We start from the raw sequence: 24,345 nt of genomic DNA, 5'->3' as shown, positions 1-24,345 counted from the left end.
CAACGATCATCCTGTACTATCATTAATATCTCCCACTCCTTATGTAGTTGAACTATACAGGTTACTTTTTCTCAACAGAACTTAAAGAATTCTCACTAATGTTAATCACTTATGACCATATAATTATAGATGTGATAAATTAACCGAAGTTAAAAAACGTGTCCTAATGGATTCCGTCAAAATAGTCCAAGCATAACTTGGTCATCGTGAAGAATGCTTTTTCTAGTCTCCATCAGTGTTATGGTTGTAAACGCACACTATTGAGAAGTTACAATCAAATTAATTGACTAACACTCCCTGATTTCTAATGGTTGTCTAACTGAATTAATTTTGTGATATACATAATCTCTTTAAAACATTTCTAAAGATCTTATACTTTAAAAAAAAATTAAAATAGAGTAAATCTATCATTGTGTTTTGTATTATGGATTTGTTTACCTGTTTCATATAACTTTGTTCAGTTTGACTTTTAAATTACTATATTCAGTTTATAGATAAATATGTCAAGATTCAATCAGGTATGTTTATGTAATAGTCTCCTATTGGTTATACAGACAGTGTTGTCTTTTCTGGTGTATATATTATACACTTATCTGATGATCTGTCATTAATGATTGGTGTTGTATGTCTGAATATATTTTGAATTCTGTGTTGTGATTACACTTTTAAATTTACATATAGTATGTTATTATCTTGAATTGACTGAGTTTAAAAATACTGTAACTGTTGAATACCAGTTCCGTATCTTAGAGATATCATGTTTGCAACGATACCTAAAGAAGTTACTTATTAGTATTACACACATTTCCTATGTACTTGCTCAATCAACTATGAGAATGAGGAGACTGAAGAATGACGAAAAAGCTGTAATTGGCAGAATCAAATATTTAGGTGCAAATATCTTAGGTATATATACATGTTTCCTTCTGAATCAAACAAAGAAATTTAGGCGCGTTGAGATCATTGAAGTCCCTGAGGCCTATCTAGAGTCCTGTAGGCACCGCAGGTACTGTAGAAAATCGATCAAAAAGGTTAAGAATTTTACTTACATGATTCATAGACTACTGTGTCATGACGTCTTTAGGTTATTCTTTTATATAATGTTTTACGCTAATTTCGTGACATGTAAGAGAAATCATTCAGAAACGTAGTTATGGCCAGATAAAGGGTTTAAATATAATCTGGCTTTATCATGAACAGATTAGTTTATGTAATTAAAATAATCTCTCTCAAGACAAAAAAAACTCATAATACATTTTGAAAAAAGAAACTCATAAACTACATAAAACTAACACAACATACACTGAAGTTTCACTATATTTCGAGTCACAGATTCTTGGTTTTGACGACTTGCGTACTGTCTGCATCTAATAAGTGACATAATCTCAAGGCCACTCTTAGCATGATTCGAGCTTTTTTGTTTAATATAGTTTCACCGAAAAAAACCACTATACTTTTGACCCTGGTCATGATCCGTCAAATAATTTATAAATGAGTCAGTTACCCACCAAAGGTCATGGGAGATGGTCATACAATATCGTGTATTGGTTGAAGTTAGACATTAACACCATTGGATGCCAGTTCAATGATCTAAAGCTTAAGCGTCCTCATGAGACCGAATATCCATGGTTCCAATTCCATATGCAAGATTGTGGGTGTGAACTGCTAAAGATTTCAATACTAAGGCGAAATGACCATTTAATGCTTCCAGTTTTTTTTTAATGATAGTCTAATATTGATTGGTTCCTAATCTCAATTAAAACTCAGTAATCTCTACGGCCTTGTACTGATGATTTAAGGATGACTAAAAAATGTGACAAAACTGTACTTTACTTTTTTTTTAAATTCAACTATATTTTGCTTTAATTTTTCTTTATTGTTCTATTCATTCTTCACTGTAATACGTTATTTCATTTTATGCAAAGCTTGTAAAACACTAACATTTATTTTTGTCCCTAATCTATTCTACAGAACAGAAGCTTTCGTTCGGTGTATGATTCATTGCCATACCCTTTTCTGCTCCGAATCTATTGTAATTTAAATATGATATTTTGCATCCTATTTTCTATAAAAAAGAAAGATTAGTTCAGCAAAGAGTTCTCTTTTCGGCGAATTCATTTTCAAAGCTGTACAATCGCAAATATATATACTTATTTTTACAGGGTGATAATAATACTGATAATAAACTTCTGTTATACATGGTGACAGTGAGGTTAAATAAACAAAGGTATTAGAAAAAAAATTTTTCAAACAAGGAAAGTTTGATAGTTAATGGCTTAAGTATTCATCGGGTAAGGATGGATTTTTTTCCAGCATGATAAAATAACATAAAATGTTGAAACAGAGATGAAATGTAATCGGAATGATCGTGGAAATAAAAACAAACCGGTTGGGGATAGAAGATTTGAAGGGAAGATGGAAGGTGAAGCAGGTGGCTGTAAAAAAACAAGAGTATGAAGAAAGAGAAAAAAAATTTTAATACATTAAGACCATGGTAAAAGAAGAGGTTGTACCAGTCTTTTTTGTACACATAATTCTGGTTTTTCAAAATGTATGGCTATTGCCTCGGCAATGCAAAGAAGATGCAGTCTAATTGTCTTAGAAAGGCTTCTACTTACCTTGTAGATGACTTTGAACGCAGAGTCTGTCTTGATTGAGTGACCTGTGCTCACAAGGTGTTCGATTATAGATTTTCTTATTGAGCCGTTGCCTCCTCTTCTTAGCCACGCCTATTTTCTACTCTAATTCCCAGCTTTGGACATAATTGTATTTTTCCTAATTATTGTATGTTGTGGTGGTCGGTTTAGTCACCTATTTATTCATGTACCTTTTTACACTAATCTGAAATCAGGAATAGATCGATTAGTGTTCCACTTGTCTTGTCTTCTCTCATTCGCATGCTTGTCAGCCAATCAGGTGATAGAATAGTTTTCTTCTCTCTACGCCATTTCGAACTCGCGTACTAGCCTCAAGGTTAGGTCAGTCAGTCTATCGCGCCAAGGTCTTAATCTAGATTAGATAAATGACCTCAGCACCAAAAGTGGGTAGACAGACCAAAGGACATGACACAGTTTAGATATCGAAAAATGGTACAATATATAAAGAAAAATTAAGAAGAGAAATGAGAAACATTTCATGATATTTTGATACGATTGCAGAATAATAAATAAGAACTTTTTTGTTTAAATTTGATCGAATTAATGTGAAACATTAAAGTGGAAGAAAATGCATTTGTAAAATCTCAGTGAATGAATATGAAGCAAATCTAACGTTTTGCCTGATAATCTGATCCAAACTTTTTCAAGGAAATGTCTCACATTAACTCCGTGCTCAAATACTGTGAAACTATTCGATCAAATTAAGACAAAAGTTCTTATTTATTATTTAGTGATATTGTTTAATTAAGAAATCAAATTACATTTTATTCAATTACAGTTAGTATTTGTTTACTATTTATATGTGATATAAATGGAAGTTACACTAAGATTATCATCGGTTATTAATCTGAAATGCGCTTGGTTTGTTTTAGAGTCAATAGAATAAACAATCATAATAAGAACTCTATCCAAATGTTATAAACTAACAGAATAAAATCATTTATCATTCTACGGCTGTGCCATAAATTGGTTGCTTCTTTATTTCATCATTTAGTCCAAACGTCAGTGAGTAATATAATGTATAACAGTCTATTGGACATGTGAATGTAAATAGGTCATCAAATTAGGTGTTACTGCATATATATATGTAAAGTATTTATTTTAAACAATTTCCATTTTGACATACATCAAGATTAAACGTAATTTGTATCAATCAATATAGTGCGGGATCGTGGATGCGCACTACTGAGGAGTCCCATACTAGGACGAAACGACCGTCCGGTGCTTCAAGGTTTTCCATGGTGGTCTAGCTTCAACTGACTCATGATTTCAATCAGTGAAATTTCTAAAATCTCCACAAAACCCCTTCTGACAATATTATTTATATCTACTAGTGATGCTGTAATTACTTCTATTACTGTGGAATATGTCTTGATAGTTTTATCACACTATGCCAATGTGATGTGGAAACTTGAACCGATACACAAATATTCCAAGTTCTACAATGTATATAGTAGACTTACTGACTGACTGGCTGATTGATATAATTTATATTCTTAAAAAGATGTATATGTGTATGTATTCGTAAATATTTGATAATATAACACTATACTTTCGGAAATAGTTCAACTTTGAATCTGTGTTATTGAACACCTCTTTGAAATGAAGTCATTGAAAATTGTTCTTAATTTCATCATAAATATCTTAATACATCATCATTATATACAAAATTCTTGAATCGTTATATTTCATGCTTGTTTGTTTTGTTCTATTGTTGTTTAAGAACTTACGATGAATCATAAATGATCTCGTTTCAATTAACTTTTCAATCCATTTACCATTTTTTAAAGATTCATTATGTTAATATTTTCATTAGAAAATGTCATTTGTTATTATTTATTAGATCACATGTGATTTTATCATTTCATATCTATGAAGATAGTTTTCTTAATTAACTCTAATAGTAATTTCAGTTACAAGAAATTGGAGATAATAAAATATTCATAATCAATTTGTAAATATCAATTTAACGTTGAATATGATTGAATGAAATGATAACAAAGACATTGTATTATGTCATTTAAGCGTTTTCACATGAGACCGAAGTTCTTTGGTATGAGTCCAACGTGTGGGACCGTGGATGCTCACTGCTGAGGAATCTCATACTGGGACGAAACAGATGTCCAATGCTTCCAGGTTTTCAATGGTTGTCTAACATTTATCCATTTATGATATCAACTTAAAGTCAATAATTTTCACAACCGTAAACTGATAATTTAGAACTGTAAGTTGTTTTTTTTTCGAGATTTGTAATATCTGAAAATAGTTTTCCTTAAATAATAAATGAAAGTTGATTAGAGAAAGATCATTCAAAATCAAAGATACAATGAGCAAACTGTTTCACATTATTACTTTGAATTGGATAGTATTTTTCACATACGATTCTATATACAATCAAACTTTCCAATTACATTACATCATCCTGAGATTATAACATTTTTACATTTTTTTATTCCAAATCTAATCAATCACACTACCAACTTGGATTGATTTATGGTTAATTATGTATATTATTTATTGTACTAAATATTGCTTTACACATATGAACATATATGTTCACACAATAATCAATTCCTATTTTACATTATGTTAGGTCATTAGCTGATACTACTGGAAATACAAATAACGACGATAATGAAGAGACCGAATATACAACTGGTTAGTTTATGAATACTTGTTTGGTTTTGTATGTGTTTTATTCATTTAATGTAAGTCGTTTATTTTATTCTCCAATTCTTAGCGCTTTCCATGCTTATATAAAAGTACTAAACTGTCGACGGGTGTTTTTTTGGCTTTTCGTAGACTGGCTGGTGAATATTTTATTTCGAATTCGCTGCTATCATAGTTATTGTTTTGTTGTACTTAACGGATTAGATCAATATCCAATGGTTGTAGTCAATGATAGGGAAACCATAGTCAATCTAGATTTTGTGCTAATTAGCATTTACCAACGAGAGATGCTTGCAACATTGAGGGAACTGATGGATCCTCCAGCAATTAGATATATGCTACTCAGTTTCTTAGTCATAGATGTCACGAATGAAGCATTTGGTTTGTCGAATAACATCAGTCTGTCAAAATGATACACTTGTGGTGTAGATACCATCATTTCTTATTACTTACAGAATTGATGGGTACAAAAAAATATTATTTTTATTGAAAGTAATCAATACATAATCAGATTGAAAGTAAATGATTAACTGGATATGATCTTTTTTTAAAAAGTTTCACATAATAATCTACAATATCATGTGAAATGAAACAGTTCACAATTACAACGAATAGTTTCAATAACTGATAACATGAATAATATAAAATTAATTCTCATTGCACAAGCTAGTGGATATTTGAACTCAATAGCTCAATAGATCACTCACTGGATATTTGAAGCAAGATGTACTGGATTCGAGAATTGGAGTGAAAATCATTACATGGATGCAGTCACATCTAGTTGATAAGCAGTCCTGAATGGGAAGAAACAGACTTCATAGATTCAACCGCAAGCTTATATCCATCTTGACTTCACTAATAAGAATGATTTATGATATAGGATTGAATTTTCTTTTAGAATATTAATCATTTAATTTAACTATACTGTACATTATCCCAAGTTTGAAATGGTCACTAGTTTGAATATAAAATATTCAGATAGAAGTTTCAAGTTTTATTATATCCCAGAGAAAGTTATTCTCAGTAGTTAAAAAATGTCTTTTTTATACTTCAGTTACCTCCCTTTCATAAACTTAGGCAAAACAAGAACGTGAATTTCAGTAAAGTTTGACTGTATCTAACGGTGAAATTCAGGACGTCCGTTTATTCCTACTTAGGGATGTGTGACTAAATGAAAATATCAAGGCAATCCGCCTACGATGTATGTTTATCAACAGAGTCTGATCAATTGCAGTTGTTAACATTACCAAATGAAAAATACGACCATTACGTAAACAATATTCACCGAATGGTATACTTTGTACAGTACTATAAATCCATTGAATATCTTTAAACTCATGAGCCGACTAAAGTTAGACAACCATTGAAAACCTGGAAGCACTAGAGGGCCGTTTCGTTCCAATATGGGACTTCTCAGCAGTGAGCATTCACAACCCCGCATATGGGAACCAAACCCAAGACATTCGGTCCCTCAAGAACACTAAACCTATAAACCATTGAGCTAGCATCCAACAGTGTACAAGTCCAATTCCAACCAATCCATGACATTGCGCGACCATCCTCCATTGTCTTCGGTGGGTAACTGCCTCATACCCTATACGATCTAGCTCCTCTGGTCACAGGTTCCCACTAGAACTGCGGAAATTTTCTCTCGAAGCTAGTCACCAGTGAGCACATGATAAATTTTAGCATAGGGTTGTTCATGTTGCACTCATACCTGTTACCGGTTCATTTGGACGGTAATCAACTACTGTATCATTTTGTTGAATACAATCATCAATCTGTACTAGTTGTAAGTTCAGACTTTCTTCTGTTGCCCGTTCGATCGGGTCACTTGATATTTGGATCTGCTAATAACATTCTCACTTTATCTGACTAATGATCCTCTTTTCAACCAAAACACGAGTGGCTAAACAAAGACCTCTATCATAACTCTTAATTTCACCGAGAACTGTTATTTACAGTAGTCATTTAGAAAACAAAAATGGCAAACAGAACTAATTTATATTCTTATACTATAATTACGGTCATGTTGAATCAAAAACTTACTGGCTTATTGTACACCTAATTTCTGATTATAACACATCACAGATAAGAAATTACAGTAAATAACCAACTAGTATATTCACTGAATGTAATCTGAATCACAAGTTCATGATCAATTGATGATAATTTAAAAAAATTCTTGGGAAAAAAATGGCAGCAGTTAATAAATGAATGTTTACAATAAGAGTAATATGGAAAAAAGTATAACTGAATCATTTATTAAGTACGCGGTAAAAATTCACATAATACTTCTCCGTCTTCCCCCACTTATTTGCCTCAAGCTAACAGTATCCTTCTATTATGATCATTATAAATCTCTATAGTATACAGTGATATCATATGATAAATTATCTTGAACACTTTTATAATATCCGTCACAGTATTAAAGTAGTTTGTTGTATTGAGCGATGTCCTACCTAAAATTGATAAACAAACTTCCTGTTCGTGAGTTCAACCATTCATTTGAATGTGAAGACTGAGAGCGTGAGAAAGAAGTTTTTTATTGGCAAACCGAATCACCGTTTTTCCTCCAGTGGAGTGTCTCATTCCTTAGAATAGAAAGTCATATCTTGGCCAATTGCGTGCACTTAGCATCCGACTAATATCTAACTTGCCCACTGTATCATAATTATCGTACAATCTAGATGTTCTCTGGTATTTAACTCCTTGTTCTATTTCGCAGATTTATAAATTCCGAATTATATCATTAATGATTTTCAATAAGTAGAATGGTTTGAATATTAATAAAAGAAATTATTAGGCGTAATACCAACTGTTATTATGATCAGCAATCAATGAAACCGTCTTTTCTTTCTGTACATATCTGAATTGGGATTTTCGCATTAATAAATCCAAATGCCATATGGCATAATGAACTGAGAATTTGCTTTACTGCAGATTTTCTGGATCGTTAAAGGTGAACTATAGTATGTAAATTTTATCAAATTGACAAATAATATGGATGTGTTACTAAGGATGCTTTATAATGACCCAACTTACCATAAATTGAACTTTACTTCAGTGGTTAGATAGTATCGAGATTCTCGCAACATATGGATGTTTTGTAAATCAGCAAAAACAAAGGTTCTAGCAGAACAGCATGAGTTCATTTTATTTCGTTTGGTACTCATCAGCTGCTTAAAACCTGTGATATTTGAAAATCATAATTACAAAATGGGTTTAAATTACTTACATTCTTGTTGTACTATACTGAAGTGTCTTCAAAATAACTTCCAACTGAACTCTTTTATGTAAGTAATTTAAACCCGTTTTGTAATTATGATTTTCAAATATCACAGGTTTTAAGCAGCTGACGAGTACCAAACGAAATAAAATGAATTCATGCTATTCTACTAGGAACTGAAAGGTTTTTGAGTAATCTCTTAGAAATATTACATTCTACAGACTGAGATCTTACAACTTCGATTTTTAACCAATTTATGTGTAGTCATAAACTTCACCCTTTGAATAAAAACAAAATTAGAAGGATACATGATAGAAGATTCATTTTAAAGTTCCTTTCCTGAAACAATATAGGCATTCAAAAATTATCTTTTACTTTCAGCAATAATGGTGTCGTGTTCCGGATCCGTTAATCATTAGTCACTAAAGTTACATCAGTTTGTGATGAAAAACTTGAATTTCATTAGTCATATTCTTGAACAAAGTTATTATATACTAATACAGTTATTAAAATTGGACAAATATAGAATTATAACTAATATGAACATAATTTTATTCATTTTGAATAAGAAATTGCCGAACCATCTACAATTACTATGATTACTCTGATTATCGTCTTTTTTATTAATATTGGAGATTTATGAACATTATTGAATCTAATAGCTTACATTATGAACTGATGTTGATTAGGCGGCCATTGAAATCCCGGTGCCAGGCGGTTGTCTCACTTCAATACGAGATTCTTCGACAGTGTGCATTCATGACCACATGAGAGATCAAACCCATGATTTTCAAGTGCTATCACAAGGGCCTAACATTAAGACGGCTAAGTCGGCAAAAATTTATCCGCACTTCCAACTTGGATAAATTCGTGACATTTTATAGATATCTTTCAGTGCCTTTTCTGGATAACTACTTGACACTCAACATTGCTGGACTCCACCCACCGAAACTCCAGATATAACCTCTTGAAATTAGTAAATGGGGTCATGGATCAACACCCTTGAAGTAATCCTCACCAGGAATTAAAATGTTCACAATCAAAAATCAGTCACGTTTTTAGATACTGTAAGCATCTAGTAAATATTTTAGATCGATATCCTTAAAAATATTACCACTTAGTAAGTGACACTCCCCATAACAACTGTTTCACTGACGACATATCTAGATTTTACTAGCCACATACAACCTAACTTTCAATGAGTAAAATGTACATCGAAAACTTTACAAATTTGGGTGACTGACAGTTTATTTAAAGCAATAATACGTATTATATAAGTCACTGATTGAGATCCACGATTTCAGTTAGAATTTAATGCAGAAACTTGGATAGATTTTGTAATAACAAAGAAAGTTTTTTGAAACATTCCCAATATTTATTTGATTTGTAAGTGGCTTTTGTCACAAATTAAAATCAGTGAAACGAAGGTATTACTATAAAACTTCCTTTTTAGTATGCAAGCCCTCAGTAGTGCACAGTTTACGACATTGGATATCTGTCCCTCTCGATCACGAGATAACCATGATCTGGAGCATCGTAGTTCGCCACTAGGCTAGATGCTTCTGAGTTTGATGCCTGATACGGTTGTCAGTTCATACTGATCATGAGTCGACCGAAGGTTTCAACTCATTTATTTCAGTTTGATATTCTGGATGGTATCACTAGTCTTTACATACAAACCGTGTGGATGCAATATGAGTTCATAAACAAGTACTTGGTTAATCAGTTTACATAAGCTATTATAATTGTAGTTATTTGTTTATATTCTAAGCACACCTTGATGATGACCACCAGCTAGCATGAAAATAAAGTCTAACGCTACCATCCGACTACTACCGATTACCTAATGTTTGTCTCTAACATTTTTTTAAATAATGAATTATTACGTCAAGATCACTTAATATAAAGTCTCACTTTTGAACAAAACTTAATTCAATATTCTTTTTGTTGGTATCCTTCTTATTTAAACAGATAGAATTGTTTATCAATTATCAAATCGTAAGTATATTGAACAAGGATGGACTGCAGTGAATCATGTACAACATAGTGACAATGATAATAATAATGACGAATTGTTATTAGTTAATGAAGGCAAATCAATGCATATCAACTCAGATGAAGTAAAACATGAGTCGATTGAAATACAACTTGATTTTATACAACATACATATTCGAATGGTGAAATATTTTTACGAAAATATAACGACAATACAGGAGTCATATTGTATCCTTTTCTTTTGTAGTCTTGAAAGCTAGACAAAAGCAAAACTGAAGAAATGTTATTTCGTCTTAACTAGAAACTCTTCAACAGTATAGCATTGACAATATCTCCAAAACATTAGTAGCCTTCTTCACTCTGTGATGCATCACCGATTAGTCGTGAGGAGGGATAAAATAATGGTGATAGCAGAATATACAACTGAAATTAAACGATCCCTCAAATGATCTTGGAAAATTTTTATTCATTCAGCTAGTCAGAAATCAGTAAGCATGAACGACTGGTTTATAATACTAGGACTAGGATGTACTTTGCATTCAATGTGAAAATCAAGGTGAAAATATTCATAAAATATACACCCAACTTCGAAATCAAGAGGTCGAATTCCGTAAGAATCGGTCGTACGCGGACCGAATCGCGACACCACAGACCATCGTTGAACGATCAGTTTAATGAAACTCGTCATTATAAATGGAATTCACCACTCTAAATCAACTTCATTGACTTCCAAAAAGCATTTGATAGCATGGACGGGGTAACACTATGGAGGCTTCTTCGATATTACGGCGTGCCTGAGAAGATAGCCCACACCATACGGAATTCTTATGATGGATTAAACTGCAAAATCGTGCATGGAGGACAGCTGATAGACGCATTCCAAGTAAGGACCGGAGTCAGACAAGGCTACCTACTCTCCCTCTGTCTCTTTCTTCTGGTGGTTAACTAGATTATGGAGACCTTCACATCTAAGAAAAAGCACGAAATACAGTGGACAGGTTGGATGCAGTTAGACGATTCGGACTTCGTAAATGACCTAACCTTTCTATCTCATACACACCAACAAATACAGATATAGACAACTAATGAAGCAGCAGCCTATGCATTAGTAGGCCTCAACATACACAAGAGGAAAAGCAAGATCCTCAAATACAACACGGAGAACACCAAAGCATTCACACTTGATGGAGAGACTCTGGAACAGGTGGAAACATTCGCGTATCCGAGAAGAATCGTCGATGAACGTGGAGGATCTGATGCAGACGTATAGGTGAGGATTGGCAAAGCAAAGACAGCATTCCTATGGTTGAAGAACATATGGAACTCAAAACGAATGTTAACTAACATCAAAGTGAGAATCTTCAATACGAACGTCGAGACATTTCTACTGTATGGAGCTGAAACTTAGAGAACTACCACAACCATCATCAAAAAGGTACAAGTATTTATAAACAATTGTCTACGTAAGATACTGAATGTTCTTTGGACGGATACCGTCAGTAGTAGCCTACTATGGGAGAGAACAAACCAGCTTCCAGTTGAGGAGGAAATTAGGACAAGTCACTGGAAGTGGACAGGACATACATTGAGTAAATCACTAAACTGCATCACGAAGCAAGCCCTAACTTGGAATCCTGAAAGGAAATGGGATAGAGGAAGACTAAAGAACACACTGTCGGGAATCAGAAGTATACATTGAAAGGATGAATAGCAACTGTAAAGGATTGCCCAGGGCACAGTTTAATGGAGAACGCCGGTGGGCGGCCTATGCTCCTCCACGATGAGTAGTAGGCATAATCAAGTAACCCTAATATGATCTGGCAACTTAAATCGATGAACAAATGTGTCTTGCTCTACACTGCACATGACTGACTGGGTGAAAAGGCATTTTGTTTTCATGTATCCGCCATAACCTTAGAGGTATTAATATATTTATCATTGCATCCACAGCGTAGTTAAGCTTAATTGAAATATTTATTTATGACTGATATTTACTCAAGTTGATCAGGTACAGTTAACTTGATGAAGTACATCTAACACATCATTAAAGGAAAAATGAATCAACCATGGAGTCAAAGTTAGGGAGTTCGAATTTAACACTAGTGACTTTCGAAATTCAGTGTTTAAACTGACTGAAGTAGCTTTAAGCAAGAAATTTCAACTGTTAGCTATCGAACATGGTACTTTTGTGAATTATTTGTACAAATTGACAAACAGGTAAGTTTTATTCTTTTTAGATTTAAATTGATATTATTATTTGGCTCAATCTAAAATTGATTGCAATGTGTACTATAACCCTATAGGTCTACTAATCGAAATCGTTCTTTCTACAATCGAATTTTTATTTAGGATTATTGAAGCAGTTATAATTATAAGTGACATCATATATATAGTTCAATAAATGCTTGCGACATTGACTTCTTGGATAGATTTGTACACTCAGTAGTCTACACATCCTCAAGATGACAACACGATGGTTAAAATTTGGTTATTGATATCAACGATTATATCGAAAGTTATGAGTAACATTTTAAAGCTCCCCAAAAGTTGTCAAAATTAGTGGTAATTTAAGTGTTCGACTATTAAAAAAAAAGATAAATACATATGTGCTTTTAGAATTTACGATAAATTACCAGAAGTACTAACTAGCTAAAACTAAGTTAAGTACTCTTTGTCTATTTTTTTATGCTTTTTTAGGGAGAAAATTAGTATTTCCTAACAAATACTAAGCATTTATTAAACAAAGATGGATAGTGGCTAAGAGTGAGACTCAGGACGTGCATTTCGTCCTATCTGAGACTCCTTAGTTGGATGTACCTGCGTCGCGGAGGTGATGCTCACTCCGGGACTCGAACCCAGTACCGTTCGTTTCAAACGCCATCGCGTTATCCACTTAGCTACTGAGTCCTGATAGCTATTTGCCTGTGCAATGGGGTGAAGTTTAAATTCACTTGGTGTTGTTTTACTTGTATCTTCCCATTGTTATTTAGGACTGCAATTGATCAGTCTTATGTTGGCATATGTGCATCCTGTGCGGATTGCTTCGATATCGTCTTAAGTCACAAGATTTTTAAGCAGTTACAATAGTTTTCATTAAATTGTAACTTTTGAAGACATAGAATACAGCATTACATAATAATTAAGGTTATCCTCAACATTATCAATGTTCGATAATTGTATGTTGTATCCATAAACTTCAATCATTTTTTCTGTTTATTTAGTGAGGGTGTGATGTATACTCGTTCAATTTACGGATTATATTTTTAACCCTGATTTTGACAATATTCGTTTTTCATCCCGAATATTGGGGTGCGCTACACTGAAATTTCCGTAACACACAAATGCTGACAACTTGAGATGATTAAAATAAAAACTTCAGTGAAAATTACATTGCAATATGCAGCACACAGCTACTAAGAAAAATAAGCAATATTACTGGATACAGCACACTTAATGAACATTGAAGACGTAAATGACTTAAGGCTTCAATAATCAAATACATACTCATGTAATCTACATTGGTGAATAACTTTTTGTTAAATCTGGTAAAACAATTTGGTTGTTTACTACAATTAAGTAGATAGTGAGAGGGAGATAGTTCATGTTTCCAGCCTTACAACCAAGTATTTCAATCACGAACTTACTCTACTTTGCAGATATACAAGCAACAAATCAGTATTAGAATGATATTCAATGAGTTTGAATGTACTGACAAGTTTATATATCTACAACTCACCTGAGTGTTGTTTCATACAAAAGAATTCTATTTATTTGAAAAACTCTGTTGGTATAGACTAGAAAGGAAAAAAGAATTATTTAGAAGCAAATATAAACTTTATGACATTTTTTATTATTATGACATTCTAGTATTTATGAGACCAAAATGTATTAAAAGTTGTTTTCTATGAAGTCTCAAGAATCCATCAGCAACAAAGTTACTATTGATTACATAATTATAATGATCTATTATAGAAACCATCCAAGAATTAATCTCCACAAAATCTCTTAATCGAAATAAGCTCGAATTTCCTTGGAAATGAATGAGCTTAGTAGAATTTTAAAATTTTGAAGATGTCAATAGAGAATAAATTGAATGATTGTAGAATAGCTCATAACACGATTTTTACATTATTTCTTTGACTACAGTGAAATAAAAAAATATTAATATGTCGCCAAGAAATAATGTATAACTCTGATACTCAGACAGTTATTATTCATTAATAGTAACTATGCAAAGTATATTGATGTATTAAGTATTTCGATTAGTATATTAAAACTACAAATTAAGCAAAGAAAAATTTCTTTTCAATTAAATCCTCGTGATGGTTCTGAACTAGAATATTGACTTAACAATCGAATGTAAACCTTATAATAAATAATGAATGTATTTTTTGTTTTATCAACATGAGTAGAAAAATTGTATTTCTGACGTTTCGTGACTTAATATAAACCACTACTTCAGAATAAATAAATAGCTGAATTAAATTAAGTATAAATAGTAGCATATAAATTAACAGTATATTATCTTAATATTTTCGCTAAATTTTGTGACCGGTTAGTAATTCAAAGCATAATTAAGTGTAAATGATTGGTTTGCTTTAAGGGGTTTTCTGAAGATTGTTTTTTATCTGGACGCCGTATATGTCACAGATTGTTGGTTGGTTTGCGATTGAAAAGCAAAGAGCATTGAACTGCTGTTTTACTTTCTTATGAGACTCCTCATTACCATGCACAAAAACCTTACGAGGTACCGAGCTTAGGACTCGCAGCGATCGTCTAACCAATATTTGGGGAACGTTAGCTGGATGTAGCTACGTCCCAGTGTTGATGTTCACATTGAGACACAAACCCAGTTTCCTTCACTTCAAACGCTTTGTTACCCGTTAAGCTGCCGATACCAAATTCTTATTGAGTTGTTCACTGAATGTGTTTATATAATTAGTTTTAAAAATGTGAATCATCTTATAGTTAATATTAGGAGCTGATTTTAATTGATCATTCTCATTAAATGTGAATATTGTGTGGATTTTCTTGATATAGCGTTTTATTCACTAGATATTTTACGTCCTGATGAGGAAGCCAACTTAGCGATTTAAAGGTACCGCACTCGTTGCTCTAAATCACTAAGTCGTAGTTTCGGTTATTTTCAAGTGCCGAATACTGGAGAGTTCCATTTTCAAACGAAAGAATTCTTCAACGCTACTTGGATTTTAATAGTTGGCTAGTTAAAATCCGCCTGTCATGTAGACTGTCTTAGAATCCTGCTAAGAAATTTTCGGATTTCCAGTGAGAAGCTATGAGCAGTTGTACTAAACTTTGTCGGGTAACAGGAATATACTCACCAAAGACAATGGAAGATGATTGTTTACTTAAACCTGTTACCCCTCAATGAGCATCGGCCGCTGACCAACAACCCCCGACCTACACTATCGCGTGCGCTCATTGCAAGTTGTTCCCAAGTGCTTTTTATTCTTTTGATGTCTCTCTCCCATTCCTTATGCAATGTGTTATCGGGTCCTTCTCTTTTGTTTTTACCTTCGGGATTTCAAGTTAGCGCTTGATACAACTGGATGATTTCCGCAATGTATTTCCTGTACACCTCGAGCATCTCTTCCCAATTTCCTCTTCAGTTGAAAGTTAGTTTGTTGTTGCTGATGGTATCCGGCCAACTGACATTCAGTATCTTGCGTAGACAATTGTTTGAAACTATTTGTACTTTTTGATGATGGTTGTAGTAGTTGGCCGACAGCTGTTTTGATTTCCGTATGTTCTTCAATTGTGAGAATGACGCTCTCACTATATCAATCCTTACCTTTACGCCTGCATCATATCCTCCTTGTTCATCGATGACGCTGACTAGGTACATAAAAGTTCTCACCTCTTCTGAGTTTCTCCATCAAGTGAGATTAGGTCTGTACTCACTGTTGTATTTTAGGATCTTGGTTTTCCCTTGTGAATTTTGGAACCTACTGCTACAGAGGTTGGCGCTACACTGACTGTCTTCATCTGCATTTGTTTCTGTGAATGAGAGGTGGCTGAGCAATACCGTCGACCTTTTGGACTTAAACTTGTACACCACTGGTCTCAGCTCAGGGGTTTATGTGCTAAACCTTCTGCATGCGTAATGTCTAGTCTTCACTGCCGAGAAGTCCCATAGTAGGACGAAATGGTCATTAAGCGCTTTCAGGTTTTCAATGGTTATCTAATGATCCGGGCTATCGGATTCCAACTCAGATATATGAAGGTTAGGCACTCATCACGAGACTTGGAGTTCCTGCATTCAGTTTTTGAGGGGGGTCATGGATGCGCGCCGCTAGTGAGTCCTATACTACAGAGAAATATGGATTCAATGGCATTTGGGTTTACATGGTTTCTTTAGATTATGTCAACCACAAAACAATAGCTCACATATTCAAAGTATATTTTTTACATGATTATAATGTCATTTATCATAGATAAAATGAGAAGTACTTTTCTCTGTGTTAACCGAGTAATTGGGACTAAAATACAGTCAAGAGCTAGGTATGTGCACAGGTCTCGATTTTGTTTGATCCCTTATAAATAATAACAAGGCAACGTCTACATTCTACCCAGACGAAATTCAATATCACTCTTTCACTGTCATTTTTGCTTATCAATATCTTTTATTGGTAACATCTAATTTCAAGTAAAGTGACAGAATGAAAGCTGTAAATTTATATAATCTTTATTAAATATTCTGCTCAATACATCTTATAGAAGTCTGTTAACATAATATAGCTCTCACCTAGTAAGTCATTTTCCAAGAAGTTATTGTTTATGAAACTAATTATGAATATTATTTCATAATCAATCGTACCTTAGGTCGAACAACCTTATAAAAATCTCAATTTTTTTGTTCTGTGGTATAAAATAATACAAAACTCCTTAACAAATATTCACAACATTCAGTTATCCAACTGGTAATCCAGCAATCTTGTTTCTACCTAGCGAAATGAACACTAATAATAATGAGCCAGTTGGTCTACTATTCATTGTACATGATCTACTACATCTGAATATGACAAAAGTTCGAAAGGAAGATACAAAAATAAATCATAAACAAAAGTCTAATTCTTTTAAAGTGTTAAACAATAATACCAGTAAAATGAATAAATTGATCAATGTCGATGTACAATCAACTGTTGGCCAATTAATTGGTGTGTTCGATAGCAATATTCATGGGGTAGTTTATGACAAGGAAAACAATATACGGTAGTTATTGTTTAATTCAAATTAATATGATAAAGTTTAGTTACTGTCAATAATTACCTCATATACATTAACTTATTACGGTTGCTCCTTTTGTAGTTTTTTTTGGATATTTCATTTAAATTCCAGTTACTGAAATTATTCAAATACAACTTCAAATTTCGAACTTTTCGTCTAAATTTTAGCCAATGTTCTTATAAATGACTCAAACGCTTTGAAAATTCATTCTTTGGTGCTTAAACATAGCAATTTTATTCCTATACAGATACTGGCGAAACTATTTGTATTTGATGTCGAGAAATGAACATGGTTACGTTTTTCCGGTTGTAGTAACAGTAGATTGAATTCGCTTTTCAATATCATATAGTGTCATATTCCCCTAAAGTAATTTTAAACTTTCGACCGCTGTTATGCAGATATCTAAATGGTTTGACAACCTAAGATGGAATGCAGTGTTAGGCCGAAATATCCCCATGGGGTGTATTTTGATCAACATTGGTCTAATAATGATATATCATTATGTGACAACAGAAAATTCTCACAAATTAAGTAGGACATTTTGAATACACGTAACGAACTGAACCATTAGGGAAACCAATTTCAGCAAAACAATAGCTAATCGAACCATACACTGGGTAGTACAAATAGGCAGATCAATTAAAAAAACACTACATATGGGACAGAAACCAACCACAATCGATATTTCTCTGTAACTAAGACTGTCACCATATGAAAAAGTATTTCTGAATCTATTAACGAAGAATACTACTTCACGAGACTGATCCCTAAAACGCAATGAATAACCAATGAAGATTTTGAATATCGAACTATTAAGACATTATATATCTCCACATAGTTCAATTGAGTTATTAGTCAGTTAATGAACAATAAAGTTCTTGAAACAACCAGTGAGTTTTTATAACCTTATTGTTCGACAGTTTCCCTATTAGCGAAAACCATTAAAAATTTTGATAGCAACTAGTAACAAGTGAATGGATTGCAGAAAGAATTTTATTTGAGACATAATCTTAACTCACGCATCCAAATCAGAAGACAGTTATCCATTTAATATATTTGACGTTATTAGTTGTTCATTTAATATAGCATATAAATGAGATCTTTATCAACGGATAAGTACACAATTCAGACTATATAAAATTGACAAACAGCTCAATTAACATGTAAATTCAGTACATTCAAACTAAAATCGGACCTCATTTGTGTTTTTGAAAAAAGCTGAAAGTTTGACACATTGACTTTGTTTATTACCGTTTGAAGCAACGCAGAGATTAGAAATTATTAGCCAGTTTGTTTGAACGCATTTACCAAATACAGTATCATGAAATCAGCTTTTATTTATTAGTGATACTACCCAGCTGGCCAAACTGAACTTACTACCTGCTTAGATGATATGTGAGTGTTTTAGCCACTAGTCAACTATTTTTATTTTCAAGTATATAGACCATGATAACTTATACATGAAGTGTTAAACCATGACAGTAACTAACACAAGGGAATTTATTTCTTTTAGATTACAGTATAATCATAATGAAGGTGTCTATTTCAAGCAACTTTTGGATAGATACACAAAGATATGGAAATGGTCTGGAGAAAAACATGTGCATGCACCACCTTTTCAACCAATGTCAATAAAATTAAATGATATTATAACATTGAAAATTTATCGATTTAATAAAATCCATCTACACTTCCAAACAATGAAAATTATTTGCAAATTAGATCTCACAAGTAAACAGTTGAAATTACAATGGATAAACACAGAACAGTATAAGGAACCAAAATAAATCTGAACATTTTGCCTGACCGTAGCCTATGATGCATGATAACAAATTTGATGAATAAGAATAGTTGATATAGTGTATTGATTGTCATTTGTTCATAATTAACATGCTATTGTTTTTACGGAGTATGTGAATTACTTGTATTTTTAAATACAATCTACATTTTTGCGTGAATTCACCTTGTGAATGGTGTGGAATAGTGTGTCATGACCCAAGTTATCACTACAACTCATTATCATTGGTTTGAAAAGGAACTGAGTCTGATTTTGCACCAGATTTCTGGGAAAGCGAACGTCTGAAATCGTCTAGCATATTCCTCGCTTGCCAAATATTAAACTAACCACACACACCAACAACTAAAGCATTTTATTGTCACCAACGTACTACAGCAAATACAGACGGGCACCACATTGAATCTACAATTATTCGACCATATTTACCTTGGGAGCGTTTCCACAGTTAAGCGAACCATGTGTAGTATTATTGTAAACGCAAGTGAAGTTTAGAATGGAGTAGATCAGCGGACGACATTTCGAAACTTAAGTGATTGAAGAACGGAGATACTACTTCCAAATATGGTACGATCGATGGATTGGAAAAGGTTGAAAAAGCAATCAACCGACCTTGCCATAACATGGGGTTACATCAGATACATCAATCCATTTGAGTATTGTCTACCGGTTAAGCTTTACAACGGCATAGCAGAGGGGCAGGAAAAATCATATCTTTTAAGTAGTACAGTACGTACATTGGCAAACATCTCCAGGTCACTAGTGTATACTATAGGAATTGTACTTGGCCCCAACACAATAATACTATCTTAAGTGTCCATTACAACAAACACAGGATCTCTCTCAACATTATTGTAGATAATACGTTTTTGCATTACCGGTACCGAAAGTACCACAGTGGATAGTCCTTCAAAACAGATGTTTGGATTTGCAAAGTGATTTGATACTACTAACTTTCCGTGGACTTGATTTAAAATTTATTTTGGCACAAAACTGATGCAGCACGGTCACCGTGATGAGTTGCATCATGCAAAGTTTATGATGGATGTTGCGTTTTTAGTTCAACTCCTTGGAAAAAACCCACTTGAAACTTGCTGATTGAGATATAAAGCTACTCTAAATTAACGTGTTCAAAGTGTGATATGTTGGCTTGGGCTTATGCGAATTTGCTAGATCCTATGCTGTTTATTGATGAGTAATCGCTATTCTTGCTTTAGTGAGCCCTATTACATTAAAAAACGAACATTTAGGTAGTTTGGTGCTTAACAAAAGAGAACCAACGCTTGCTGGGGACGGAAATAGTGACTGTGAAACTGCATTGGATACCGAAACTTCCAATGATTCAAGTGAAACCTCCTAAAAAATTTAAACGGTCTACAAGGAACCTAACAGCCAGTGACTAACAACGGATACAGATAAGGCTTCAAAGGATTTTATTTTATTCTTATAGAGGATTTGAACATCGTTGGCATTAACGGTTGAATAACAATAGGTGATTTTGTTTTGACAATGTCAACAGCTATTAGTCAGCTAAAACGCGGGACAAGGCACACATTCGTATCGGTCCAAGTTGCCATAACTCAATAGCATGACAAGATGACCAACACCAAATTCATAGAAGCGGTTACTTCAAAACATTTCGTACACGGATATGATGCAGGAAGAAAGAATCAGTTCATAGAAAGAAAAGTATAAAGTATTTATTCTCAGGGAAGACAAAGAGTATAAACAACTACGCCATTGTGATCGATTCCGAGCCATCAGAGTATTCAACCATTGGTTATGATAGTCGTGCGGACCCCAGCCAAGTATTCCACATCTAACAACATGACTAAGACTAGAAGTTAGTGACTTTAAGCAGCGATGCCAAGTTTTGGTTTGGCCACTCCTAACTTTCTTCCAACCATCCTCAAAACTAGTCAGCATTGCACATCGTGGTAATCGGTGTTCAGGCATACGCAACACGTGGCCCGACCATCTCAGTCGATGTAGATTGATAACCTCATCAACTGATTTACCATCATTTCCTAATACCCTAGGTCTAACCTAACTATTACTTACCCAGTGATCCCAGAAGATGCGAGCAATATTTCTAAGGCATCTATGGTCAAATACTAGTAGCTTACGAGTGTCTTCTACTATTAATGGCCACTTTTCGCAACCGTAAAGTAGAAAAGAATGGACTGCCGCACAGTATACTCGTCCCTTAATTGATAGATGGATATCTCGCCTTCGCCATAGGTGACGTAAGTTAACAAAAGCCAAACGAGCTTTTTGAATCCGCGTACAGATTTTGTCAGACACTAATCCATTAGGATTGGTCAGGCTTCCAAGATAAGTGGAGTTGTGGATGCTTCCGACTACTTCACTGCCTGTCCTTAGTTCATGTGTTTACGCAGGCCAGTCCTGAAGAAACAACTTGCATTTAGAGGAGGAAAAGCGCATCCCAAACATCCTGGGATTGTTGCTCAGTGCTACCAAAAGACTGAATTTTATCAGCGTCTTCGACGCCCCCGAATGCCCTGGTACGGCCGAGAGTGGGGAGAGTCCGCTCTCCATCTCGAAATACTCTCACACGGCCACGCGTATACAGCCTCTGCCAGGGAAGTCCTACTCATTGCCTTCTCGTGGCGGGGGTGTTGTTTACGAAAATGAGAGGACGAAAAGCGAATGTCCGGCGCTTTAACCGGATTCCAAACCAATGGTGCACATGGGCTCCAGTATCCTGAAGGAACAAATGGCGTATGAACTAATTTTTGGTCACCGGCTACATGGGACTGCATCTCCTTACGATGCTCCACTGCCTTGTGGGTTAGACCTTTAGGTCAAAGGCTTGGGGAGTGGCCCCCTAAGATAACCACCTGCTTCGGTTTGGGCACCCGGGCAGTATCACAGCCCACACACAAATGATGAGCTCTCTATGTCTATGAAAACTACTTTTCTCGCTTCGAAAAACGATCAATTGATTCAAATTATTATCATTACTATTATTGTCATTAATACTATTATTATTATCACTATTATTGTCATTATTATTATTATTATTACTATTATTTTCCACATTATTCACCCTCTTTTATACTTATACAACGGCTCGTCTTTGGTGGAAATTCGACTGTATCTAAACGTTCTCGAGTCACTGTCCGGCTGAAAATTGTATGTTACCACCGAATATGAGTACTGAAGCAGTTTTTCTGAAACCACGTGCGCCATTCAAACTGGCTGCCTTCAACGTTCGCACACTTATGCAGGTCGGACAACAGATACGGCTAGCTATGTCTTTGGAAAGTCTTCATATCGATGTCTGCTGTCTATCCGAGACCCGTATTCAAGACTGGCGAAGTACTACAAATTCGCTCTACATCTGTCGCTTCAAAAAGCTTGTTTTACGTGCGCTTATCCGGGGACCCTGTGGCATCTTCGCCTGGTCTTGCTGGCGTTGGTGTCGCACTAAGCGCTAGAGCTGAGGCAGCACTAGTCGATTGGATCCCCATTAACAGTCGGTTATGTGCTGTTAGATTAGGAAGTCCCATCAAAGTGAGAAGAAATCGGCGTGAGAAACGATGTCTTTTCGTCATCTCCACCTATGCCCCGACAGATTGCAGCCCGGATGCAATCAAGGATGAGTTTTACCATCAGTTGTCTGTTCTTCTCCAGAAAGTGCGTTCGACAGATATTGTAGTACTAGCCGGAGACTTGAATGCTCAGGTCGGGCGTCTAGGCACAGAAGAGAGTCGTTTAGGTGGCCGATGGGAACTCGTCGGTCGCAGGTCAGATAACGGAGACCGTCTACTGCAACTTTGCACAGACCACAACCTATTTCTGGCTAGCACTAACTTTCGGCACAGTCATCGCCGATGTGCCACCTGGCGTCCTCCCTCTGCATCTCAAGCCTGGACTCAGATTGATCACATCGCGATGAGCTACCGCTGGCGTGGTTGTGTACAAGACTGCCGCTCCTTTTGGAGTACCTATCTGGACTCTGACCATGCCTTGGTCTGCGCAAATCTTGCCTTACTTTTCAGTGGACAACGAAGTGACCGCCATCAACGGATTGATATTACTAGTATAGGGGTTGTGGAGATTATTAAGTTTTTGATTGAGATCATGAACCGATTGATGTTAGACCATCACAATTGAAAACCTGGAAGCACTGGACGGCCGTTTCGTCCTATTGTGGGACCCCTCAGCAGTGCGCATCCACGATCCCGCGAGCGGGATTCGAACCCAGGGCCTTCGGTCTCGCACGCCAACGCTTAACCAACTGGACCACTGAGCCGGCATCCAATGGTGATATTAGCAAGCTGGTTGCAACTTCTGTTGCAAGTAAGTATCGAACCGAGCTAGCCTCTAGGCTAGCTACCACTCCACCGAAAAGTATAGATGAGCATTGGTTGCAATTGCATGACGCCATGAAAATGGCGGCTACAGTCAGTTGTGGGTTCGTGAAACGTCCCGCTTATAAGCACTAGGTTTCTTCAGGTTCCTTACAACTCATTGAAGCCCGTCGGCCTACTCCGGGTGACCGTGAGTTTGACCATAAACGAAGGATGTTACGTAAGGAAATTGGGCAAAGCTTGCGTAAGGACCGAGAAGCCTGGTGGTCGAAGCGTGCTAATCAACTGGAAGCAGCAGCTGCATCTGGTAATTACCGGAAGCTCTTCCAACTCATCCGAGCCACTGGCAGTAAGAAGTCTGGTGTGAGCGAAACTATCTGCGAGGATGATGGGATGCCAATCACTAACATCTA

General features: G+C 34.9%; 1 protein-coding gene across 2 annotated transcripts in view; it reads left to right on the top strand.

The window, feature by feature from the left end:
• The window catches only part of MS3_00004934 (uncharacterized protein), a gene marked incomplete at its 3' end in the record, with an annotated part of 34,610 nt that extends 12,100 nt beyond the window's left edge, over positions 1–22,510 (top strand). Inside the window, exons 7-10 of one of the 2 annotated variants that reach the window (XM_035733849.2) lie at positions 5,251–5,315; positions 10,528–10,780; positions 17,483–17,785; positions 19,314–19,587. In XM_035733849.2, the coding sequence (XP_035586141.1) occupies positions 5,251–5,315; positions 10,528–10,780; positions 17,483–17,785; positions 19,314–19,587 (895 nt within the window). Of the gene's footprint in view, positions 1–487; positions 5,316–10,527; positions 17,786–19,313 lie in introns of both variants that reach the window. The other variant, XM_051212924.1, reaches the window with a different exon arrangement.
• Between the last annotated feature and the right edge of the window lie 1,835 nt (positions 22,511–24,345).

The sequence above is a fragment of the Schistosoma haematobium genome, chromosome 1 (genome assembly GCF_000699445.3).
Source record: "Schistosoma haematobium chromosome 1, whole genome shotgun sequence".
NCBI lineage: Eukaryota > Metazoa > Platyhelminthes > Trematoda > Strigeidida > Schistosomatidae > Schistosoma > Schistosoma haematobium.
Note: the sequence above shows the minus strand (reverse complement) of the source record. Positions and strands in the feature narration are given on the sequence as shown.